This window comes from Entelurus aequoreus, linkage group LG05 (genome assembly GCF_033978785.1).
Source record: "Entelurus aequoreus isolate RoL-2023_Sb linkage group LG05, RoL_Eaeq_v1.1, whole genome shotgun sequence".
NCBI lineage: Eukaryota > Metazoa > Chordata > Actinopteri > Syngnathiformes > Syngnathidae > Entelurus > Entelurus aequoreus.
In genome coordinates this window covers 69,938,044-69,963,842 of record NC_084735.1, presented here as the reverse complement: position 1 = coordinate 69,963,842, position 25,799 = coordinate 69,938,044, and the positions used below count along the sequence as shown (strand labels likewise).

The 25,799-nt window shown below is 39.4% G+C and overlaps 1 protein-coding gene across 2 annotated transcripts in view; it reads right to left on the bottom strand.

Annotated features, from left to right (window-relative positions):
• kctd16b (potassium channel tetramerization domain containing 16b) overlaps positions 1-21,063 on the bottom strand; it is a 357,075-nt gene extending 336,012 nt beyond the window's left edge. For both annotated transcript variants that reach the window (XR_009826341.1, XM_062048771.1), the window contains exon 1: positions 20,252-21,063. Coding sequence is in view for 1 of the 2 variants with exons in the window: in XM_062048771.1 (XP_061904755.1) it covers positions 20,252-21,062 (811 nt within the window). In the remaining variant the exon portion in view is untranslated. The remainder of the gene's footprint in view (positions 1-20,251) is intronic.
• Between the last annotated feature and the right edge of the window lie 4,736 nt (positions 21,064-25,799).

Here is a 25,799-nt window from a genome sequence, read left to right as displayed (position 1 = left end):
TCTAATGTTTTTGGCCACTGTAGAATTACACACAGTTTGAACAGTAACACCGTGTTTGAATACAGGAAATTTAAAAAACTGTAATTTAATCAAGTGATTCTTTGGCGTACCACTAGGTGGAGCCCGCGTACCACTAATGGTACATGTACCAGAGTTTGAGAATCTTTGTTCTAACCCAGGGGTGTCAAACTCATTTTAGATCGGGGGGCCACATGGAGAAAAATCTACTCCCAAGTGGGCCGGACTGGTAAAATCACGACACGATAACTTAAAAATAAAGAGAACTTCAGATTGTTTACTTTGTTTTAAAATAGAACAAACACATTCTGAAAATGTACAAATCATAATGTTGTTAGGGGTTTTTTTACACTTACATGTTGCGGTTAATAGTATTCTATCTTTATTTGTCGTAGGATGTTATTTATGTAGTTTGATCACTTTCCTCGACTGGTGCAATAACATCATGTGGTTTATTTTGTACATATGTAGCATCATCTACAAAGATACAAAAAAATTGCTATTGTGACATCTAGTGGACACATTTAGAACAGCTGTTTTTTTCATGTTTATACTTAGCAAATTCATCCCGCGGGCCGGATAAAACGTACGTTTGACACCCCTATCCTAACCTAAAATATTGTGCTCAACTGCTGGTCCACGGGCCAAGTGCACCTGATCAGACCAGGTCTGTTCAGAACATTTTTACAAAAACATTCTCGTCATGTAGAGATTCTTTGACTAATGTTTTTTGCAGTGAGTTAAAGTTAAAGTACCAATGATTGTCACACACACACTAGGTGTGGTGAAATTTGTCCTCTGCATTTGACCCATCCCCCTGATCACCCCCCGGGAGGTGAGGGGAGCAGTGGGCAGCAGCGGTGCCGCGCCCGGGAATCATTTTTGGTGATTTAACCCCCAATTTCAACCCTTGATGCTGAGTGCCAAGCAGGGAGGTAATGGATCCCATTTTTATAGTCGTTGGTATGACTCAGTCGGGGTTTGAACTCACAACCTACCAATCTCAGGGTGGACACTCTAACCACTAGGCCACTGAGTTCCTGTCATAAGGGGAATACTTGACTGATGCTTTTGAAGTAAATGCTAAAAAACAGCTGAGCACTCCACAGAGGGTCTTTAGCTAGCATTTTTATGTTCTTAAAAACAGCGCAGGGTTTCTGTCCATTGCGGGCTCGTTGACAGGCATTTTTGCAGCAAGTCCTTAAAACCGCAGAGAGCTCCTGTCAAATAGACAATCTTTGACTAGCATTTTTAGGTTCTTAAAAACAGCGAACGATCGTTCCCAGATGTCCTTCTTTGACTAATATTTTTAAAGTAGAACCTTAAAACCAGTAGAGCTCTCCTGTCGTACATACGCTCTTTAGCCAGCATTTTTTCCACCTGGTTCTTAAAAACAGCACAGGGTTTTTGTCATAAGGGGGATATTTGACTGATGCTTTTCAAGTAAATGCTTAAAAACAGCCGAGCACTCCACAGAGGGTCTTTAGCTAGCATTTTTATGTTCTTAAAAACAGTGCAGGGTTTATGTCCATTGGGAGCTCATTGACAGGCATTTTTGCAGCAAGTCCTTAAAACAGCAGAGGGCTCCTGTCAAATAGAGAATCTTTGACTGCATTTTTAGGTTCTTAAAAACAGTGAAGGATTGTTCCCAGATCTCCTTCTTTGATTAATATTTTAAAGGCCTACTGAAATGATTTTTTGTAATTTAAACGGGAATAGCAGATCCATTCTATGTGTCATACTTGATCATTTCGCGATATTGCCATATTTTTGCTGAAAGGATTTAGTAGAGAAAATCGACGATTTTTGCTCGCTGATAAAAAAAAAGCCTTGTCCCTACCGGAAGTAGCATGACATCACAAGCGGTAGTGCTTCTCACAATTCCCCGTTGTTTACAATGGAGCGAGAGATATTCGGAGCGAGAAAGCGACGGTTACCCCATTAATTTGAGCGAGGATGAAAGATTCGTGGATGAGGAACGTTAGAGTGACGGACTAGAATGCAGTTCAAGAGATATCTTTTTTCGCTCTGACCGTAACTTAGGTACAAGCTGGCTCATTGGATTCCACACTCTCTCCTTTTTCTATTGTGGATCACGGATTTGTATTTTAAACCACCCCGGATACTATATCCTCTTGAAAATGAGAGTCGAGAAGGCGAAATGGACATTCACAGTGACTTTTATCTCTACGACAATACATCGACGAAGCTCTTTAGCATGAGCTAACGTGATAGCATCTGTCTAAAATGCAGATAGAAACAAAATAAATAAATCCCTGACTGGAAGGATAGACAGAAGATCAACAATACTACTATCAGGAGACATCGAACCAAACACTGGACATGTAAATACGCGGTTAATGCTATGCCACCTGTCGAAGCCTAGCAATGCTGTTGCTAACGACGCTAACTTAGCAACGGGACCTCGTCAGAGCTGTGATAAAAACATTAGCGCTCCACCTACGCCAGCCAGCCCTCATCTGCTCATTAACACCCGTGCTCACCTGCGTTCCAGCGATCGACGATGCGGTCGGTGGCCCGGAGACGTAGGAAGTCAAGGTGAGGTCGCCGGCGCTAGCGTCTGCTATCGAACAAAGTCCTCCTTGTTGTGTTGCTACAGCCAGCCGCTAATACAACGATCCCACCTACAACGTTCTTCTTTGCAGCCTCCATTGTTCATTAAACAAATTGCAAAAGATTCACCAACACAGATGTCCAGAATACTGTGGAATTTTGTCGAAGAAAACAGAGCTTTGTGTATTGTGTCCAATAGGGTCCAAACACTTCCGTTGACCTCGCGACGTCACGCGCATACGTCATCCTCCAAAGGCGTTTTGAACCGGAAGTTCCCCGGGAAATTTAAAATTGCACTTTATAAGTTAACCCGGCCATATTGGCATGTGTTGCAATGTTAAGATTTCATCATTGATATATAAACTATCAGACTGCGTGGTCGGTAGTAGTGGGTTTCAGTAGGCCTTTAAAACCAGCAGAGCTCTCCTGTCGTACAGAGGCTCTTTAACCAGCATTTTATCACAAGGTTCTTAAAAACAGCAAAAGGTTCCTGTCGTTCCCAGATCCCCTAATATTTTATAAGTAGAACCTTAAAACCAGCAGAGCTCTCCTGTTGTACAGAGGTTCTTCAACCAGCATTTTTTCACTAGGTTCTTAAAAACAGCAAAGGGTTCCTTTCGTTCCCAGATCCCCTAATATTTTTTAAGTAGAACCTTAAAACCAGCAGAGCTCTCCTGTTGTACAGAGGTTCTTTAACCAGCATTTTTTCACTAGGTTCTTAAAAACAGCAAAGGGTTCCTGTCGTTCCCAGATCCCCTAATATTTTTTAAGTAGAACCTTAAAACCAGCAGAGCTCTCCTGTCGTACAGAGGCTCTTTAACCAGCATTTTTTCACTAGGTTCTTAAAAACAGCAAAGGGTTCCTTTCGTTCCCAGATCCCCTAATATTTTTTAAGTAGAACCTTAAAACCAGCAGAGCTCTCCTGTCGTACAGAGGCTCTTTAACCAGCATTTTTTCACTAGGTTCTTAAAAACAGCAAAGGGTTCCTGTCGTTCCCAGATCCCCTAATATTTTTTAAGTAGAACCTTAAAACCAGCAGAGCTCTCCTGTCGTACAGAGGCTCTTTAACCAGCATTTTATCACAAGGTTCTTAAAAACAGCAAAGGGTTCCTGTCGTTCCCAGATCTCCTAATATTTTTTAAGTAGAACCTTAAAACCAGCAGAGCTCTCCTGTCGTACAGAGGCTCTTTAACCAGCATTTTTTCACTAGGTCCTTAAAAACGGAAAATGGTTCCTGTCATTCCCAGATCTCCTAATAGTTTTGAAGTAGAACCTTAAAACCAGCAGAGCTCTCCTGTCGTACAGAGGCTCTTTAACCGGGATTTTTTCACTAGGTCCTTAAAAACGGAAAATGGTTCCTGTCATTCCCAGATCTCCTAATAGTTTTGAAGTAGAACCTTAAAACCAGCAGAGCTCTCCTGTCGTACAGAGGCTCTTTAACCGGGATTTTTTTCACTAGGTTCTTAAAAACAGCAAAGGGTTCCTGTTCTCTCATCAATTTTCCTCTATAAAGTCATTGCTACCCCTTTGTGAAAACTAAAGGGCAAAACATACTCATGAAGTTAATCTTTTGGATGTTCACTGAGCTGAAGACTTGGTGATGACTTGCATCATGATGGAAGGAAGTCCAACTTTTCTCTGACTTTTTTTTTTTTTCATTAAATTTTTATTGACATCCAGCATCAGACATTCATTACATCATATTTACATACATCATATATCTGTTGTCTGCCCTAAATGTCAAAATATTTTTTGTTTACATCCCAACAACGCCACCCTCCGACCCCCAGAAGAAAGAAACAGCAGGAAAGCAAAATAATAATATTTACAGATAAATCAATTGAATAAAGAAAAAAAAGAGAAAAAAAATACATTATAATAATAATAATAATAATCAGAAATAAAATAGAATAAAAGTAAATATAATGTAAACAGATAATAAATAATGATTTAAATATATCTTTTTTTTTTTTATTGTATTTTTTTTTTTCTCAGACTTTTTAGGCAAAAATCTGCAAATTGTACACTTTTTAGAGAGTCGAGAATCAATGGTTATCAGGAAACAGGCTGACGGATGGCGAGCGCAAGGGCGAGTCGCAGAGGGTTTAATAGGGAAGCTTGTTGTTGACTCTCGGGTGCTTCACGCCCTACCTCACCTTCCTCCTCCCTACACAGCGCTGCCGTATCCTCCAGGGGGATTAGGGGAACCTACACTACCTAGCTACACTAAGCTTCCAGGGGGAGAAGGTCAAGAGGAGGCGAGGGAAAAACAATCTTCTCTCCTTATGACCCACTTGGCCTTCATCATTTTTTTCCTTTTACGTCTGACTTTCGCCCCGCTGCACTTTCACATGCCACTGATGCAACCTTGCATGCTGGAATCAATGCAAGATGATATAGGCAGTATGTACAGTAATTAATAGTCAGTCATAAATATTGATTCAGTTGGGATGCATGTCCAGTTCTTGCTTTTGATCTCTTATAGAACTCATTGAAATGTAATTATAAACCAGGACCACCTCACACTGTTTTTCCATTGTCATAAATAAATCATACAAACAGACGCAGTATGTTTACGGTAGCTAAAGATCTTATATGAAAAGGAAGCTGTTGCTAGAGCACAGGTGTCAAACTCAAGGCCCGGGGCCCAGATCTGGCCCGCGACATCATTTTATCTGGCCCGCAAACACCTGGAAATATGTCAAAGTATTTCATATTTTCTCACTAAATGTAATTGATTTTGTTCATTTTGACAGAAAAAATATATGTACTGCTTAAAATTGCATGCCTTTTAAACTTTAATAGTATTCATTATTGCAGCAAATATTACAGTATATTATCATACTTTCCAAACATGATTGTGTCTAAATAAAAATAAATACTTAAATATCTGCTTGACTTATGATTTTACAGCAAACTACGCATCAAATTAATAAAAATTACAATACATTTTACAGTGTTCTTTAAAGCATATAACTGTAAATTTTAAAAAAAAATTAAAAATGTTTGCGTTAAAATTTTGTTGACTGAGCTGCCATATTTTTACTGTAAAATCTTGTTTTTAACTGTGTATTACTGTAAATAGAAAGACGGTACATTTGTTTTTACGGTAGAAAAACTGGCTGCTAAATTGCCAGAATAAAAAAAGAACTTGTACTGTTTTCCCATTAACAATATAATGTTGTAAAAAAACAATGTACATTTTTAACACACACACATATATATATATATATATATATATATATATATATATATATATATATATATATATATATATATATATATATATATATATATATATATATATATATATATATATATATGTATATGTATATATATATATATATATATGTATATGTATATATATATATATATATATATATATGTATATATATATATATATATATGTATATATATATATATATGTATATATATATATATATATATATATATATATATATATATATATATATATATATATATATATATATATATATATATATATATATATATATATATATATATATATATATATATATATATATATATATATATATATATATATATATATATATATACACACACATACATACAGTATATATATATTAGGGCTGCAACAACCAATCGATTAAATCGAATAAAATCAATTATATAAATATTTGGTGATTAATTTAGTCATCGATTCGTTGGATCTATGCTATGCGCATGCGCAGAGGCAATTTGTTATTTATTTGTTTTAATTTTTTATTTTTTTTTTATAAACCTTTATTTATAAACTGCAACATGTACAAACAGCTGAGAAACAATAATCAAAATAAGTATGATGCCAGTATGCTGTTTTTTTTCAATAAAATACTGGAAAGGATAGAAATGTAGTTTGTTTCTTTTATCCGATTATTAATCGATTAATCGAAGTAATAATCAACAGATTAATCGATTATCAAATTAATCGTTAGTTGCAGCCCTAATATATATATATATATATATATATATATATATATATATATATATATATATATATATATATATATATATATATATATATATATATATATATATATATATATAGACACAAACACTTCCCTGGCGCCCGGCCATATTCGGTTAACCCAATGTGGCCCCCGGGTCAAAAAGTTTAGAGACCCCTGCTCTACTATATGACAGGAACACTGCTGTTTTTTTCGGACCTACTTTCAATTGACTCGTCAAAGATCATCTATATCATTATTTTTCAACCACTGTGCCGCGGCACACTATTGTGCCGTGACATATTGTCTGGTGTGCCGAGTGAAATTATACAATTTCCCCTAATTGGTCTGGACCGCTTTTCATCAGTATTGATATTTGTAAAAAATATATATATATTTTTTGCAAACCAATAATTATAATCCACTGTTGCTGTCTAGAGATCGGCAGAGTAACCATGCATTAGTAATTAGTGATGGTTATGGTTCAAGTTTAAATTCATATCGAACAATTGCGTCAGGTATTTGATGAGAATGACTTCATATTGTCAATACAAGCTACTGAGTTTCATTTTTAACATTGTCTGCTGCTGGTGTGCCTCGGGATTTTATCAATGAAAAAAAACGTGCCTTGGCTCAAAAAAGGTTGAAAAGCACTGATCTATAAGTCACTTTTTTAAAGACCTACTGCAAAACTGCAATTCAAAGATTGTCTATGACAAACACTGCTGTTTTTTCAGACCTACAGCAAACACGCTAGTCAAAGATTGTCTTTATGGAAAGAACACTGATTTGCCTTTTTATTTGGATCCTGCTGATACTTTGTGGTTTTCCAGTAGTAATTGAGATCTCGGCACGGGCCCAAATTGGCAACTATATTGTCAGTATTGACAAAGTTATGACACTTTTATGATTCAAGTTTTTTTGTCGCGCAACTTTGATGGTAAATATGTTGTTAATCCCACATTTCCAGTGCAAAGATGCATTACAGGTATATTTTGGTTTAATGAACCGTGAAATGTTTCATTATTGGTTAATTTCTCCTGATAGGGTTCGGTCAGGGGTGTCCAACGTGCGGCCCGGGGGTCATTTGCCGCCCACAGCTCAATTTTTATTGGCCCGCGACACATTCTATAGACAAACTAAACAGGTCCCAAATTAGAACAAAAAAAAAAAAGAAAAATTCAACGGGACCAAATCCCCCAAAAATGGGACCTGCGGACCAAAATGGCAGACGATCTTAGCGTCTTACTGGATGAGGTCTTTGATGATTTTCATATGTCAGGTCATGATTAAAAAGTGTACACTTCTCTTGTGAGACATGATATGTTTTTGAGTGTACTAAAACCCTCAAAAGTGTTTCAGTTGACGGTATAATAGCAATATTAGTAAATGCAAGCTTAATTTAGAGCAGGGTTTTTCGACCACTGTGCCGCGGCACACTAGTGTGCCGTGAGATACAGTCTGGTGTGCCGAGGGAGATTATGTAATTTCACCAGTAGTTATAGTCTGCAAATGATGTGTTGTTGTTGAGTGTCGGTGCTGTCTAGAGCTCGGCAGAGTAACCATGTAAAATTCTTCCATATCAGTAGGTGGCAGCCGGTAGCTAATTGCTTTGTAGATGTCAGAAACAGCGGCAGGCAGCGTGCAGGTAAAAAGGTGTCTAATGCTTAAACCAAAAATAAAGAAAAGGTGAGTGCCATTAAGAAAAGGCATTGAAGCTTAGGGAAGGCTGTGCAGAACGAAACTAAAACTGAACTGGCTACAAAGTAAACAAAAACAGAATGCTGGACGACAGCAAAAACTTACTGTGGAGCAAAGACGGCATCCACAATGTATATCCGAACATGACATGACAATCAACAATGTCTCCACAAAGAAGGATAAAAACAACTGAAATATTCTTGATTGCTAAAACAAAATAGATGCGGGAAATATCGCTCAAAGGAAGACATGAAACTGCTACAGGAAAATACCAAAACAAGAGAAAAAGCCACCAAAATAGGAAGACAAGAACTAAAACACTACACACAGGAAAACAGCAATAAACTCAAAATAAGTCAGGGTGTGATGTGACAGGTCATGACACTACACCTACTTTGAGACAAGAGCTATATTGATGCATGCTTGGTTATGGTTTAAAGTCATATCCAACAATTGCGACAATGACTTTTAACTGTCAACTGAGTTTATGATTTCTGCTGGTGGTGTGCCTTCATATTTTTTCAACGCAAAAAAATGTGCCTTGGCTCAAAAAAGGTTGAAAAACACTGCTTTAGAGCATAGTTAACATAAATGCAAATAAAATCATTATTAAAATAATCATGAATGATTGTATTGCTTTGTTATCTATAACACAAAGCTAAGATGTAGACGTGTTTTTCAAATGTTAACATATGTTCACCTACGTTGTTTTGGTTTTTCATATACCGTATTTTTCGGATTATAAATCGCTCCGGAGTATAAATCGCACCGGCTGAAAATGCATAATAAAGAATGAAAAAACACATATATAAGTCGTACTGGAGTATAAGTCACATTTTTTGGGGAAGTTTATTTGATAAAACCCAACACCAAGAATAGACATTTGAAAGGCAATTTAAAATAAATAAAGAATAGTGAACAACAGGCTGAATAAGTGTACGTTATATGACGCATAAATAACCTACTGAGAACGTGCCTGGTATGTTAACGTAACATATTATGGTAAGAGTCATTCAAATAACTATACATATAGAACATGCTATACGTTTACCAAACAATCTGTCACTCCTAATCGCTAAACCCCATGAAATCTTCTTCCTCGGTGTTGCTTCTAAACAACTCTGCCAACTCCAAAGGTAGACAATGCGCCGCTTCCTCTTCTATTGGTACGTCGCTTACGTCAGAGTCATCGTCAGTTGCAGTTCCAATTATTCCAGCCTTTCGGAATCCGGACAGGATGGTTTCGGTTGTCACTGACGCCCATGCTTTGTCGATCCATCCAATGACATCCAGAAATGATCCCGGTTGCCGTGAAGCTGTGCTCTCCATTCATGATATTTTACGGTAATGTGTTAATAATTTCACACATAAATCGCTCCAGAGTATAAGCCGGCCAAACTATGAAAAAAACTGCGATTTATAATCGGAAAAATATGGTACAAAATGTACAAAAGTGGCCCTCGCATCCTTCAATTTTTCTCTATGTGGCCCTCGCTGGAAAATGTTTGGACACCTCTGGATTCGGTGGATGCCAAATGTGGCCTCAGAACATTTAATCCAGCCCTCCTAAAAACAATCAAACGCACCAAAAATGTAACCCACACAGTTTGCTCCATACAACATATGTGCTTTTCAGTGACGTGCAGTCAGGGGAGGCAGGGGAGGCGTGGCCTCACGTGCCATCATGGAAAGAAAAAAAATGTAAAAAGAAAAAAAAATAATTAAATTGTTATATGTATCCAGTGATTATACTATAAAGTTATTTTCTATTTAACTTCACCAGTTTTAGATTATTTTTAATCAAAATCGCTGAATTTTCACATTTGTCGTTCAAATACTGAGAAGAGACTTGCGGTGATCAGCAGCCAGTTGAGCCTCACCATGGATTGCGCAATGACTCGGCTAACTGCTGGCCTGCTGTGCAGTGAGACCGTATTGCTATATGAATTATATTATACATTTCCATATTTTAGTTGGATGAGGTATATAATGTACAGTGTATTTTGTCAACAACTGTATGTGTGTAACGTATTTCTTGTGCTGAGCAATCATAAAATGGCTGCGAAGACGCACCGGGTGAGGCTCGCAGTTCTCCCGCCTCATGATGGTAGAGGGCGCTAGTGATCCCAGGGATCATTCTTGCGACTACTCGGCTGCAGAATAAGTGACAACAAGCAGCAACAGTTAGCAAGTCAAGTGCAGCGGCAGCGATCGTTTATTTCTTCCTCTCGCCTGGACTTTTACCATGGAGGATTACATATCTAAAATAAAACAGTTTTGTAAACTTGACTTTCAATCGAAGCAGGAGGTAATAATTAAAGGAAGATCTCCATCGAGACAGAGAGACTTTTAAAACTGAAGAAAGATAAGGAAGACTTCTATAAACAAGTTATCGATGCTTTTATTCAGAAGGAGCGGCGCATGGACTTCATTTATAAGTAAAGGTAAGACCATAATTAAGTTTTTTTTAATTAAATGTGCTTTTTTGTGTGCTACAGTTTGTATGTGTAAAGAATGCTGGTATGAGCTTTTAAACATAACCAGTTAACTGCTGCCAATCAAATTGTGAATAAGATACTCTTTAGGGTTCATATGTTTGTAAATCTGACTGTGATGAAGTCAGTGCCTCACCAGCCATGAACCTCACCGCACGTCACTGGACCGTTTTTAAATAAGAAGGCCCTTGGAGGACTTTCCAGAAGGCAAAATGACCCCTGAGGAAAAAAAAAGCAGGTTAGCAAGCAAAACCTGATAAAGTAAATGGGTTATACTTATATAGCGCTTTTCTACCTTCAAGGTACTCAAAGCGCTTTGACACTATTTCCACATTCACCCATTCACACACACATTCACACACTGATGGCGGGAGCTGCCATGCAAGGCCCTAACCACGACCCATCAGGAGCAAGGGTGAAGTGTCTTGCTCAAGGACACAACGGACGTGACGAGGTTGGTAGAAGGTGGGGATTGAACCAGGAACCCTCAGGTTGCTGGCACGGCCACTCTCCCAACTGCGCCACGCCGTCCCGTCGAAAGTGCTAGCATACAAGCAATATTTGGATTCATGACAGCAGCAGCAGCGGTGCTGCAAGGATAATTGCTTGCTCTTGTTATAGCGATATCCGCGGGACGCCACAGTCGCCGCTGCGGCAGCATTAGTGAAAAGAAAAAGCGATGTTCCGCGCGCTACCCTGCGAGCCTGCATAATGCAGAGTTGAGCGTTAAAACTCCCCCGCTGAGCTGGGGCCAGGCGTAGCAGCTGTACCTATCAAGACTCTCCTCAGAGCTGTCAGCCCCTGCCTGCTCTCCGCCTAATCACTCCTTACAGGCCCGCAGCCTGGGACCGCCACTGCTCATGTCGTCAGCCACTGCAGGGCCGGAGAGATCGCACGCTCCGGTACCGCATGTATATTCATTTAGCGCTTTGGTTCTGTATTAAGTATAATGTGCCTTTTGGAAGGAACGGCGCAGTCTGCGGGATCCATACTTGCCAACTTTGAGACCTCCGAATTCGGGAGATGGGGGGAGGGGAGGGTTGAGGTGGGCAGGGTTAGAGGGGGCGGGGTTTGGTGGTAGCGGGGGTGTATATTGTAGCGTCCCGGAAGAGTTAGTGCTGCAAGGGGTTCTGGGTATTTGTTCTGTTGTGTTTATGTTGTGTTACGGTGCGGATGTTCTCCCGAAATGTGTTTGTCATTCTTGCTTGGTGTGGGTTCACAGTGTGGCGCATATTTGTGACAGTGTTAAAGTTGTTTATACGGTCACCCTCAGTGTGACCTGTATGGCTGTTGATCAAGTATGCCTTGCCGTCACTCATGTGTGTGTTAAAAGCGCTTATATTATGTGATCGGGCCGGCACGCTGTTTGAATGGAGGAAAAGCGAACGTGACGACAGGTTGTATAGGACGCTAAAGACAGTGTCTTTAAGGCACGCCCCCAATATTGTTGTCCGGGTGGAAATCGGGAGAAATTCGGGAGAATGGTTGCCCCGGGAGATTTTCGGGAGGGGCACTGAAATTTGGGAGTCTCCCGGGAAAATCGGGAGGGTTGGCAAGTATGGCGAGGATCTGGTTGTGAAACACATTTTCCTATGGGAAACCACCAGGTCACATCTGACAGATAATACTGTATCATCTCTTTCTCTTTCGGACCTATCATGTCGTGAGGGCAGTCTTCACACATTCTTCGCTCACGTTTAAAGTGAAGGACGAGGCAAAAAAAAAAAAAAAACCTTACCTACTGTATGTTCCTATGTTGCGGTATGTTCCATTTACAGCTCTATGGTTATCATAACACTTTTCTTATTTTGGCGGCAAGCCAAAGAAAAATCTAAACACTAATGTGTAGTTGCTCTACTTCTTTTGATGCTGAAGTGATGTGCATTTCTGATCTTGTAATCCTCGTTCCGGACAGAAGGGCGACGCGGCTGGATCAAAAGAGACGTCGGAGACGCTTTACTGAACCAAAAGTTGCTTTATTACAAGCGAGCGTCATTATACAGGACTGCAGTACCTGGAGGAGGTCAAGTCAAAAGAACGAGGCACTCCTAACTTGGAGAAGCCAAACCACCAGTTTTTATATTCCTCCTTCCTGTCTCTGGGTGTGTGTGCTAAGTCAGGAGAGCATATCCTGACCATAAAAGGAGAAGTTTGTGTGTAAGTGTCTGGAAAAATAACTGCTCTAAGTCATAACTCAAATGTTGGCATTGAGCTAGACATGTAGTCTCTTCTCAAGTATATGGTTATCACTTTTGCATTCCAAAGTCCCAATTAGTGCCTCTTTCCTACGAGAAGTGATCCAATCCACATTCGAATATCAAACAAAGGGGCCTTATCTTATTATGTGCTCAAACTGAAATACCACTATTTACTTACACTTGGTGGTTTGCTTTCTCCCAGGTGAATATAAACATTCACCATATGCAAAACATAATATGAGTTCATTAATTCACTTCACCACTAAGGAAGTAAGGGGACGGCGCAAGCTACAGAAGCTCCTGAGGGACAAAAAGTATGCCTGTGCAAGAGGAGAAAAACATAAATAATTTTTAAATCAACTGCAACAAAAAACTTCAATATATTGTTCAAATCGATGTATCGCCCAGGCCTAATCCAGAGTCTTGTATAGCAAGATTATGGCCAACCCGGTTTCAGGCAATCTTCTCAATGATTGCTCAAAAGACACTCACATGACCACACGCCGCCATGATTGCTACCAACTTTGAGCCACTCCTAACTTGGAGAAGCCAAACCATCAGTTTTTATACTCCTCCTTCTTATCTCTGTGTGTGTGCTAAATCAGGAGAGCGCATCCTGACCATAAAAGGAGAAGTTTGTGTGTAACTGTCTGAAAAATAACTGCTCCAGGTCATAACTTAAATGTTGGCATTGAGCTAGACAGGTAGTCTCTTCTCAAGGATAGGGCTATCACTTTTACATTCCAAAGTCCCAATGAGGGACTTTTCCTACGAGAAGTGATCCAATCCACCTGCAAATATCAAACTAAGGGACCTTATCTTATTATATGCTCAAACTATTTAATTAAACTTGGTGGTTTGCTTTCACCAAGATGAATATAAAAATGTATCATATGCAAAACATAATATGAGTTAATTAATTCACTTCAGAAGTCCAACAGGAATACGCACACATTGTGGGGAATAGTTGTTCAAAACGGTTTAGTTGGACTCTTAATGTTACAACTTTTGGGCAGAAAGGTGGGATCTGAGTGATAAGATTGACCGGAAGCAAACAAGAAGACGAGGACGTGGAAAAAGACAGATTAAAATGGTGGAAATTAATGCGGCTCAAAGTCTTTGACCTTTGTCTTAGTTGTTAACATTTAACTCTGGAAAACATTTGCTACACACCATTCCTGTCTGGCATTCAAATGCAACAGTTTATATCAGGGGGAAAAAGAAAGTGCCTCCCTTTTAAGCGTCTTTGCGTCCCTCATGCCTGTACCTATTTTGCTTGCCAGACATCTGTACAAGCAGGCAGCCAAATGAAAGCGCTCGGTTAGATGCTGCGTCCTTTTGATCTGGTAAAAAAAAAAAAAAAAAAAAAAAAAACGCTTTTCCTATGAATATGAAACAGGAGCGGCACTTCATTACATCTGCTAAAAAGTAGCTCGCTCTGCTTGCAATCCAGAAATGACTTGCAAACGGGGACGGAATAGGAATTCTCGGAATTAGCATAGCTGCTTCTGCTAGAAATTGGGGCCACAATGGATGCTCTACTGACAGTGTGTGGCTGCCTATTCAAATAAATAAGCCTTCTTGGTGTTCGCCACTCGTCTGAAGGAGATTTCAGCAATAAAAGTGCTGCAAATACTAAAGACTATAAAAATGGGAGCCATTACCTCCCTGCTTGGCACTCAGCATCAAGGGTTGGAATTGGGGGATAAATCACCAAAAATTATTCCCGGGCGCGTCGCCGCTGCTGCTCACTGCTCCCCTCACCTCTCAGGGGGTTATCAAGAATGATGGGTCAAATGCAGAGAAACATTTCGCCACACCTAGTGTGTGTGTGACAATCATTGGTACTTTAACTTTAACTTAAAAGTGCATTCAAAAACATCAACGACAAACATAAAAGAGTGTTTATAATGGATAAATTGTACGTAAAGCATGGTGGTGCCTTGACACTGCCGGTTTGCAGCGATAGGCAGCACATTAATATTTGTCACCATCTATGATTTAATACATTAACACGTTTTTTTTAAATCTGTAACTATTTACCAGTGATGTGCTAATGTGCTAAGTGTGGCCCACAGCCAATTATGTATAGACCTGCAGCATATTTAAAAATAAAAAAATATAATATATAAGCTGTTTTCTGTCACGTTATATATTTTTGTCTTGCGAGTTTGGTGTGCAAGTACATATATACATTCAGTTGTGTTTGTCCAATGGGACTTGACATAGTCAGGAAGTCTGCCTAGTCTGCCATTGAGTTGAATGTGCCAGCCCTGTCCTATAATGTCTTCGCCTGTAAGTATTGTACTCATAAGTCATTACCTGTTTAATTGTAACGTACATATCACTTATGTATTTAACTGTCAAATTTGGAGGTGTTAAAATCGCCTTATAAAATTGCTAATGCTAACCAGTAGCATGGATATGGTGTATCTAACGTAGATTAGCATCAAGCTCGCACTTTGCTTTTTGTTTGCAATGTGACAAAAAGGTTATTTTGTAACTCATCTATGTTATATTGACATACTATATGACCTAACTGTAATTCCAGATGTTCAGTTTTACATTGTTTGAAGAAAATACTCTTTTCAAGACCTAAACTAGAGATTGTATTGGCAACCTGTTAGCTGTCTGCTAAGCTAGCGAGAAAAGATGTTAGCGGTACACTCAAAGTTCACAATATTAGAGATAACTGTGACATGTAACGACAACAAATATTGTACAGTACGATATGTATCAAAAAGTTATACATTTAATATTTAAAAATGTTTGTTCTTTTATTTAAAAAATTATATTTTTTCATAACACTAAAAAAAACAATTAAAACTTATTTGCTTTTTTTATTTGTTTCATATTTCTGTGTTCCTGTCCCCTGTTATACATAGCACAAGTGAAGATATTCAATTTGACCATTATGGAAATAATTCATTATTGTGGTTGCAATATGTTAAATAGTATATTAGCATATACTGAGACTTTGAACTGTTTAAACTGTTTTTAACTTTTTAACTGCTTTTTATCTAACAAATTGCTCTTGAAGCTAATGTGTGTTTGCTTGTTCTATGTGCATATGTATATGTGTATATGTATGTATATACTGTATATATATATATATATATATATATATATATATATATATATATATATATATATATATATATATATATTAGGGATGTCCGATAATGGCTTTTTGCCGATATGCCGATATTGTCCAACTCTTTAATTACTGATACCGATATCAACCGATACGATATCAACCGATATATACAGTCGTGGAATTAACACATTATTATGCCTAATTTGGACAACCAGGTATGGTGAAGATAAGGTACTTTTTAAAAAAATGAATAAAATAAAATAAGATAAATAAATTAAAAACATTTTGAATAAAAAAGAAAGTAAAACAATATAAAAACAGTTACATAGAAACTAGTAATTAATGAAAATTTGTAAAATAAACTGTTAAAGGTTAGTATTATTAGTGGACCAGCAGCACGCACAATCATGTGTGCTTACGGACTGTATCCCTTGCAGACTGTATTGATATATATTGATATATAATGTAGGAACCAGAATATTAATAACAGAAAGAAACAACCCTTTTGTGTGAATGAGTGTAAATGGGGGAGGGAGGTTTTTTGGGTTGGTGCACTAATTGTAAGTGTATCTTGTGTTTTTTATGTGGATTTAATAAAAAATAAAAATAAAAACCGATACTGATAATAAAAAAAACGATACCGATTATTTCCGTTATTACATTTTAACGCATTTATCGGCCGATAATATCGGCAGACCGATATTATCGGACATCTCTAATATATATATATATATACAAACGTGTATGTGTGTGTGTGTATGTATATATATATATATATATATATATATATATATATATATATATATATATATATATATATATATATATATATATATATATATATATATATATATATATATATATATATATATAAGTGTGTGTGTATTTTACCTCTGTTTGCCTGTATTTCTTTGTGGTGTACAGCCCTTTGTTCTTCAACTGTGGTTGTTTTTAAGGGGCTTTATAAATAAAGTTGGTATGGTATGGTGTGGTATATTATTACACAAATATTGGGAGGTGCTCCAAATAATTTGGCCGTCTTATGTACAGTCATGTGAAAAACGGTTATGCAAACGTTTTGATTAATTTTCCCGACATGTGCTCATCAATCCCTTTAAAGATGCAATACCTACCATATTGTGTGGTAACATGGCTAAACACTGTATAGCTCAAGTAGATTGTTTTGTAGAAATGTCAAATCAATCCGATTTATGGGGTTACATTTTGGGATTCAATAAAAGCGCCACCGTGTTGTGTGTTTGTCAGAAAAATACTAGCACAGACAACACAGTAGGGGTGCATGTTTTGGCAAATGTTCACCCTTTTGTCTGCTGAGGTTAAGTAGCCGAAAAGTTAGCCTTCATGATTTTGTCTTGCATTGAATTTTAATGTGGCTGTACCTAATGCTGTGGCCAAGAGAGAGGATGCTAAGAATGTAGGCAACAACGCATCTTCTCCCTGTCTATTTAATGCGTGACGTCTCCATGGTGGTCTATACTATAGTACACCATGAACTATTCCCATGGATTATTTTGCAGCTTCATTAAGTCTTAAAGGGGCTCTTAAGGTTACGACTGCTTCTTCACGGTCATTCGTCTCAGTCCTCTGACTGATCCTGCCGCTGCTAAAAAGTGGACGCATGCCAACAAGGGAAGAAGAGCCGGGGGGAGTTTGTAGAAAAATAAAATACCTAGATAAATTCTCTGGATGCAAGACAATGTAGTGCTGTTGATTATCACCACAATTACATATTGAACTGTAATCAATAATAAAGGTGCTACAGTACAAGGACGTGTTACAGCATAACACAACGTATGTCTCCACGGGACATTTAATACTGTAGGACTGAATATGTGTTAGGATTCAGAGAAACCCAAGTCCAACCCAGTTTTGTAAGGCCAGTAGAACCAGCTTAGTTGAAAATGACCAACTAGAATAAACAGAAATAGGTTGAACACAACGCACCACATATGGTTTAAAGGCCTACTGAAACCCACTACTACCGACCACGCAGTCTGATAGTTTATAAATCAATGATGAAATCTTAACATTGCAACACATGCCAATACGGCCGGGTTAACTTATAAAGTGCAATTTTAAATTTCCCGCTAAACTTCCGGTTGGAAACGTCTATGTATGATGCGTATGCGCGTGACGTCACGACGGCAACGGAAGTATCCGTACCCAATGTGTCACCATACAAACTGCTCTGTTTTCATCGAACAATTCCACAGTATTCTGGACATCTGTGTTGGTGAATCTTTTGCAACTTGTTTAATGAACAATGGAGATTGCAAAGAAGAAAGTTGTAGGTGGGATCGGTGTATTAGCGGCTGGCTGTAGCAACACAACAAGGAGTACTTGGATAGCAGACGCCTAGCCGATGCTAGCCGCCAACCGCATCTGTGATCGGGTGAAGTCCTTCGTCGCGCCGTCGATCGCTGGAACGCAGGTGAGCACGGGTGTTGATGAGCAGATGAGGGCTGGCTGGCGTAGGTGGAGCGCTAATGTTTTTATCATAGCTCTGTGAGGTCCGGTTGCTAAGTTGCTAAGTTAACTTCAGCGTCGTTAGCAACAGCATTGTGAAGCTTTGCCAGGCTGAGAATAATTAACCGTGTAGTTACATGTCCATGGTTTAATAGTATTGTTGATCTTCTGTCTATCCTTCCAGTCAGGGATTTATTTATTTTGTTTCTATCTGCATTTGAGCCAGATGCTATCACGTTAGCTCAGTAGCTAAAGAGCTTTGCTGATGTATTGTCGTGGAGATAAAAGTCACTGTGAATGTCCATTTCGCGTTCTCGACTCTCATTTTCAAGAGGATATAGTATCCGAGGTGGTTTAAAATACAAATCTGTGATCCACAATAGAAAAAGGAGAGAGTGTGGAATCCAATGAGACCTTGTACCTAAGTTACGGTCAGAGCGAAAAAAGATACACCCTGCACTGCCTCTCTAGTTCTTCACTCTAACGTTCCTCATCCACAAATCTTTCATCCTCGCTCAAATTAATGGTAATCGTTGCTTTCTTGGTCCGAATCTCTCTCGCTCCATTGTAAACAACGGGGAATTGTGAGGAATCCTTCCTCCTGTGACGTCATGCTACTTCCGGTACAGGCAAGGCTTTTTTTTTATCAGCGACCAAAAGTTGCGAACTTTATCGTCGATGTTCTATACTAAATCCTTTCAGCAAAAATATGGCAATATCGCGAAATGATCAAGTATGACACATAGAATGGATCTGCTATCCCGTTTAAATAAAAACAATTCATTTCAGTAGGCCTTTAAGTGACATAGTACCAGGTTTTACTGGGATATAAACCGACCGTCCAACCCAAAAAAAAACTACTCTACAGAGCCAGTACCAAGCCAACAAGACCATGATTGTGTTAGAGTAAATGTGTGTTCTTTGTTTCCTTGATAGAGTACATACAGAACCATAAACAAACTTGGATAGGTGAACCAGAACCGGGTCCAACTTGAAAAGAAGAAGCTTGGATTGATCCTTACAGAACCTGGCTCTGCCTATAGAGACCACACTTGTGGTACAGTATCAAATCTGACCTAAAAGAACAAAACTTGTCTGAAGCAAAACACAACTATGTACTGACCAAACTTGCGTTAAAACTTGTGTTATGTTCTACAGAACAAAGTACAACCAAAACGGACACAGCTTGTTTTAGGCCTTACAGAACATGGCTCGACTCATAGAGACCACACGTGGTACTGAAGCAGATCCGACCCAAAAATATGAAACTTGTCTAAAGCAAAACAGAACCAGGCTCTGACCAAACTTGAGTTAAGTCATACAAGTCCCAAACATATGGTCGGCTGAAGAAAGTCTGGTTTGAATCAAACTTGGTGTATGAAATACAGAACCTGGTCTGAATGAAAAGAACCAAGTTTGTGTTAAACCTACACAGACCTAGGTTCAACCCAAAAGAACCAAACTTGTGCTTAGACCAAGGTCTAACTTATTTTAGGCAATACAAAACCAAGTCCAACCCAAAAGAAGACTTTACTAATCTAGCTTCGACCCAAAAGAGCCACCCTTGTGGTATAGACCAGGTATGTTAGTAACCAGGTCTAGACCTAAACGACCAATGTTGTGTTTTTACAGAATCGGGTAGTGCCATCAGCAATTACAGTGAGGTTGACCATTGCCATGACAAATCAGCAGTGCCCTGTGGGTGTGACTTACGGTAGAAGACGTATTCGGTGTAGCTGGACCAGATCTTGTCCTCAGTGTGCTGGCTGACAAACGAGGCCGTCACTGATGAGTTGCAGGCCACCATTTGAAAGCTGCACTCTGACAGCATGTCGAAGGCTCTCTCCAGGTGTTTGAACTTCAGGTAGAACCTGGATGTGTAGCGATCCGGGGTACGGTTCGGATCCCGGCTCTCATTCAAGGTCTCTCCGAAGACCTCTTTAGCCAAGGCCACACGGCCGCAGATGAGGATCCGGGGGACTCTGCGGAACTTTGCATCACTCTGAGCCTCTCGTCCCGTTGTGCATGAGCCTCGGTAGCCCACAGTGATGAAGCCGTTCTTCCGGTCCGCGGGCACCAAGGACGGTGGCGGGCACAGGCGAGGGTCACTATCTTCATGGTCGCTGTGGAAGAAGTCATCCGGGCTGTGCTTCACCTCGTCGGGGGTGAGCAGCTTCACTAAGTCTGGGAGCTGGAAGTACTCTGCCTCCTTCTTGAGCCGCCCCTTCTCCGGGAAGTGATCCGGGAGAACAACTTGCTTGTCTCGGAGGTAGTCCAGCACATAGCGGAACAGAAAGCCATCGCGGTCTATGAAATAACGACCTTTGGGGTCTCGGGCCAAGTCGTTAGAGGCGTCCTTCCTGGCGAACAACTTGGCGAGCAGCGAACTGGGAGTACCCACCAGAGTGGAGTACCGAGTGTAGTAAACCTGGCCGCCCACGTTTAGCTCCAGAACATCAGGGAAACTGTTTTGGACTGACGCCTGCTCCTTGGGGTTAGTTCTGCAGTTCACACTGAGGGCCATAGTGGTGGAAGGCTGCGAGGGAACCTTTCAGGAATGTTGTGTAAAAAAGATGGAAAGGCAAAAGTTCCCGAAAGATGCTGACATCATCCATCCATCACCTTCCAGTCAGGATGTCCCTTCAGCAAGAAAAGAGAAAAAAAACCACCTGGAAGATGCAAGCAATCACAGCTTGGGAATGATCCAGAGCGCATCAAAAGGTTCTGTCGGTGCCATCCTGACCAGAACCAGAAGAGGAACCAAGTTGCATTAAAAACAATAGAAAGAAAACTTAATGTAAAAACTTAAGGTCCGGCTTCTTCCAGCTTCCAGTGAAGAACTTGGAACACACAAGAGTGTTTGTCAAATCTCCTGCAGCCTCTCAAAAAGATTTGTCATCATTAAATGATAGAATTCAAATGTTTTGTGAAAAAGAGAGGACGCAAGAAAGCTGCTTTTACCAGAGCGCTGTCCGCGGTTCTGATACACCGAGCCCCCCTTACCCTCTTGCTTCCCTCAGCCCTCCCCTCCTCCCAGCTCGCCCCGCCCCTTCTCCCACAGAACAGGGTGGTGCCTTCACTTCTCTGTGGACGTCACTCCCACTGATGTGGAATGTGCTTCTCTCTTTACCATTAATCCAAATGATTCTGTTCACATTATTGACACACATTTGTCAGTATTTGTGTGTGGGCGCGGACACAACCTTTAATATGTATCTGGTACTCTGCTGTGTTCTCACACATTACAGTAAATAACTGGTGCGCTATTTGCTTGGTAACGTCAGCAACAGCGCCCTCCTGTGTCCGTACAAGCGAACAGCGGCTTTATAAACTGCTTCCAAAGCTGTTAGGATCAATTAAGTTAAATTTGTAATTGCAGCTGTTAGTCAGCACAAACAATTAAATGCTCATCGAATGTAATTTTACTGCGTACACGTGAACACAACAGAAGGTGAATTTTTTAAATAGAACTCCCCAATCCCCACTTGTGATTGACACCGTCAGAGAGGTATTTGTGGAACTTTTATGTGTGTCTGTTGCCATTTTCAAATCGTTATTTAATCTTGTTTTGATTTTTTTTGAAGATATGTAAGTTGTCATATATAGCGTTACTATTTACAATTTCTGAGATATAAAATTTTTTATTTTTTTTTAAAGAGCTTTAAAAAGGCCTAATTTCTAATACAGATCTTGTATTGGATTGTGTCACTCAATGAAATAATACCATCATGTACTTTATCAATAAAAGTCGGGATAAAAATATGTGGAAAAAGTGGTTTCTATGATTTATTAGTTTTTTAAGGATATATATATATATATATATATATATATATATATATATATATATATATATATATATATATATATATATATATATATATATATATATATATATATATATACTACCGTTTAAAAGTTTGGGGTCACCCAAACAATTTTGTGGAATAGCCTTCATTTTTAAGAACAAGAATAGACTGTCGAGTTTCAGATGAAAGTTCTCTTTTTCTGGCCATTTTGAGCGTTTAATTGACCCCACAAATGTGATGCTCCAGAAACTCAATCTGCTCAAAGGAAGGTCAGTTTTGTAGCTTCTGTAACGAGCTAAACTGTTTTCAGATGTGTGAACATGATTGCACAAGGGTTTTCTAATCATCAATTAGCCTTCTGAGCCAATGAGCAAACACATTGTACCATTAGAACACTGGAGTGATAGTTGCTGGAAATGGGCCTCTATACACCTATGTAGATATTGCACCAAAAACCAGACTTTTGCAGCTAGAATAGTCATTTACCACATTAGCAATGTATAGAGTGTATTTCTTTAAAGTTAAGACTAGTTTAAAGTTATCTTCATTGAAAAGTACAGTGCTTTTCCTTCAAAAATAAGGACATGTCAATGTGACCCCAAACTTTTGAACGGTAGTATATATATATATATATATATATATATATATATATATATATATATATATATATATATATATATATATATATATATGGGCTCGGGATCTTTCTGTGTGGAGTTTGCATGTTCTCCCCGTGACTGCGTGGGTTCCCTCCGAGTACTCCGGCTTCCTCCAACCCCCAAAGACATGCACCTGGGAATAGGTTGATTGGCAACACTAAATGGTCCCTAGTGTGTGAATTTGAGTGTGAATGTTGGCTGTCTATCTGTGTTGGCCCTGCGATGAGGTGGCGACTTGTCCAGGGTGTACCCCACCTTCTGCCCGAATGCAGCTGAGATAGGCTCCAGCACCCCCCGGTACCCCAAAAGGGACAAGCGGTAGAAAATGAATGGATGGATATATATATATATATATATATATATATATATATATATATATATATATATATATATATATATATATATATATATATATATATATATATATATATATATATATATATATATATATCTCTTTATACACTATATTGCCAAAAGTATTTGGCCACCCATCCAAATGATCAGAATCAGGTGTCCTAATTACTTGGCCTGGCCACAGGTGTATAAAATCAAGCACTTAGGCATGGAGATTGCTTCTACAAACATTTGTGAAAGAATGGGCCGCTCACAGGAGCTCAGTGATTTCCAGCGTGGAACTGTCATTGGATGCCACCTGTACAACAAATCCAGTGGTGAAATTTCCTTGCTCCTAAATATTCCAAAGTCAACTATCGGCTTTATTATAACAAAATGGAAAAGTTTGGGAACAACAGCAACTCAGCCACGAAGTGGTAGGCCACGTAAACTGACAGAGAGGGGTCAGCGGTTGCCACAGAGCTCCAAACTTCATGTGACCTTCCAATTAGCCAACGTACAGTACGCAGAAAACTTCATGGAATGGGTTTCTGTGGCCGAGCAGCTGCATCTAAGCCAATAATCACCAAGTCCAATGCAAAGCGTGAGCTGCAGTGGTGTAAAGCACGTCGCCACTGGACTTTAGAGCAGTGGACACGTGTTCTCTGTAGTGATGAATCACGCTTTTCCATCTGGCAATCTGATGGACGAGTCTGGGTTTGGAAGTTGCCAGGAGAACGCTACATTTTGGACTGCATTGTGCCGAGTGTGAAATTTGGTGGAGGAGGAATTATGCTGTGGGGTTGTTTTTCAGGAGTTGGGCTTGTCCCCTTAGTTCCAGTGAAAGAAACTTTCACTGGAAAGTGAAAGGCGTGTCTTAATGAAAATTAAACAATGGATGTCCGCTAACTTTTTGCAACTCGACGCTAAGAAAACGCAAATGCTGATTATCGGTCCTGCTAGACACAGATACCTACTGTATTTAATAATACCACCTTAACATTTGACAACCAAACAATTACACAAGGCGACTCGGTAAAGAATCTGGGAATTATCTTTGATCCAACTCTTTTGTTTGAGTTACACATTAAGAGTGTTACTAAAACGGCCTTCTTTCATCTCCGTAATATCGCTAAAATTCGTTCCATCTTGTCCACTAGCGACGCTGAGATCATTATTCATGCATTCGTTACGTCTCGTCTCGATTACTGTAACGTATTATTTTCGGGCCTCCCTATGTCTAGCATTAAAAGATTACAGTTGGTACAAAATGTGTCTGCTCGACTTTTGACAAGAACAAGAAAGTTTGATCATATTACGCCTATACTGGCTCACCTGCACTGGCTTCCTGTGCACTTAAGATTTGACTTCAAGGTTTTACTACTTACGTATAAAATACTACACGGCCTAGCTACATCCTATCTTGCTGATTGTATTGTACCATAGGTCCTGGCAAGAAATCTGCGTTCAAAGAACTCCGGCTTATTAGTGATTCCCAGAGCCCAAAAAAAGTCTGCGGGCTACAGAGCGTTTTCTCTTCGTGCTCCAGTACTCTGGAATGCCCTCCCGGTAACAATTAGAGATGCTAGCTCAGTAGAAGCATTTAAGTCCCATCTTAAAACTCATTTGTTTACTCTAGCCTTTAAATAGACCCCCATTTTAGACAAGTTGATCTGCCCTCTCCTTCGTGGAGAGGGGGGGCACAGATTAGGTGACCACAAATGAGCTAACTGTTCAAAGTCGGGACCACTCATCTGTGCATCAGTTGAGGACGTATCTGTGCTGCTGACTTGTCTCCACTCAAGATGATCCCCTGCTGGCCCCACTATGGACTGGACTCTCACACTATGATCTAGATCCATTCGACGTCCATTGCACCGGTCGCCAGGTGTAATCGCATTGGGTTGAGTTTTTTCTTGCCCTGATGTGGGATCTGAGCCGAGGATGTCGTTGTGGCTTGTGCAGCCCTTGGAGACACTTGTGATTTAAGGCTATATAAATGAACTTTGATGGATTGATTGATTGAATGCTCCAGGATACCAAAATATTTTGGACAATTCCATGCTCCCAACCTTGTGGGAACAGTTTGAAGCGGATCCCTTCCTCTTCCAACAGGTCCATAAAGACATGGATAACAGAGTCTGGTGTGGATGAACTTGACCGGCCTGCACAGAGTCCTGACCTGAACCCGACAGAACACCTTTGGGATGAATTAGAACGGAGAATGAGAGCCAGGCCTTTTCGACCAACATCAGTGTGTAACCTCACCAATGCGCTTTTGGAAGAATGGTCGAAAATTCTTATAAACACACTCCGCAACCTTGTGGACAGCCTTCCCAGAAGAGTTGAAGATGTAATAGCTGCAAAAGGTGGACCGACATCATATTGAACCCTATGGGTTAGGAATGAGGTTGTCATTTAGCCACCACTACTTTCTGCATTTTATCCAATTTTGTAGGTATA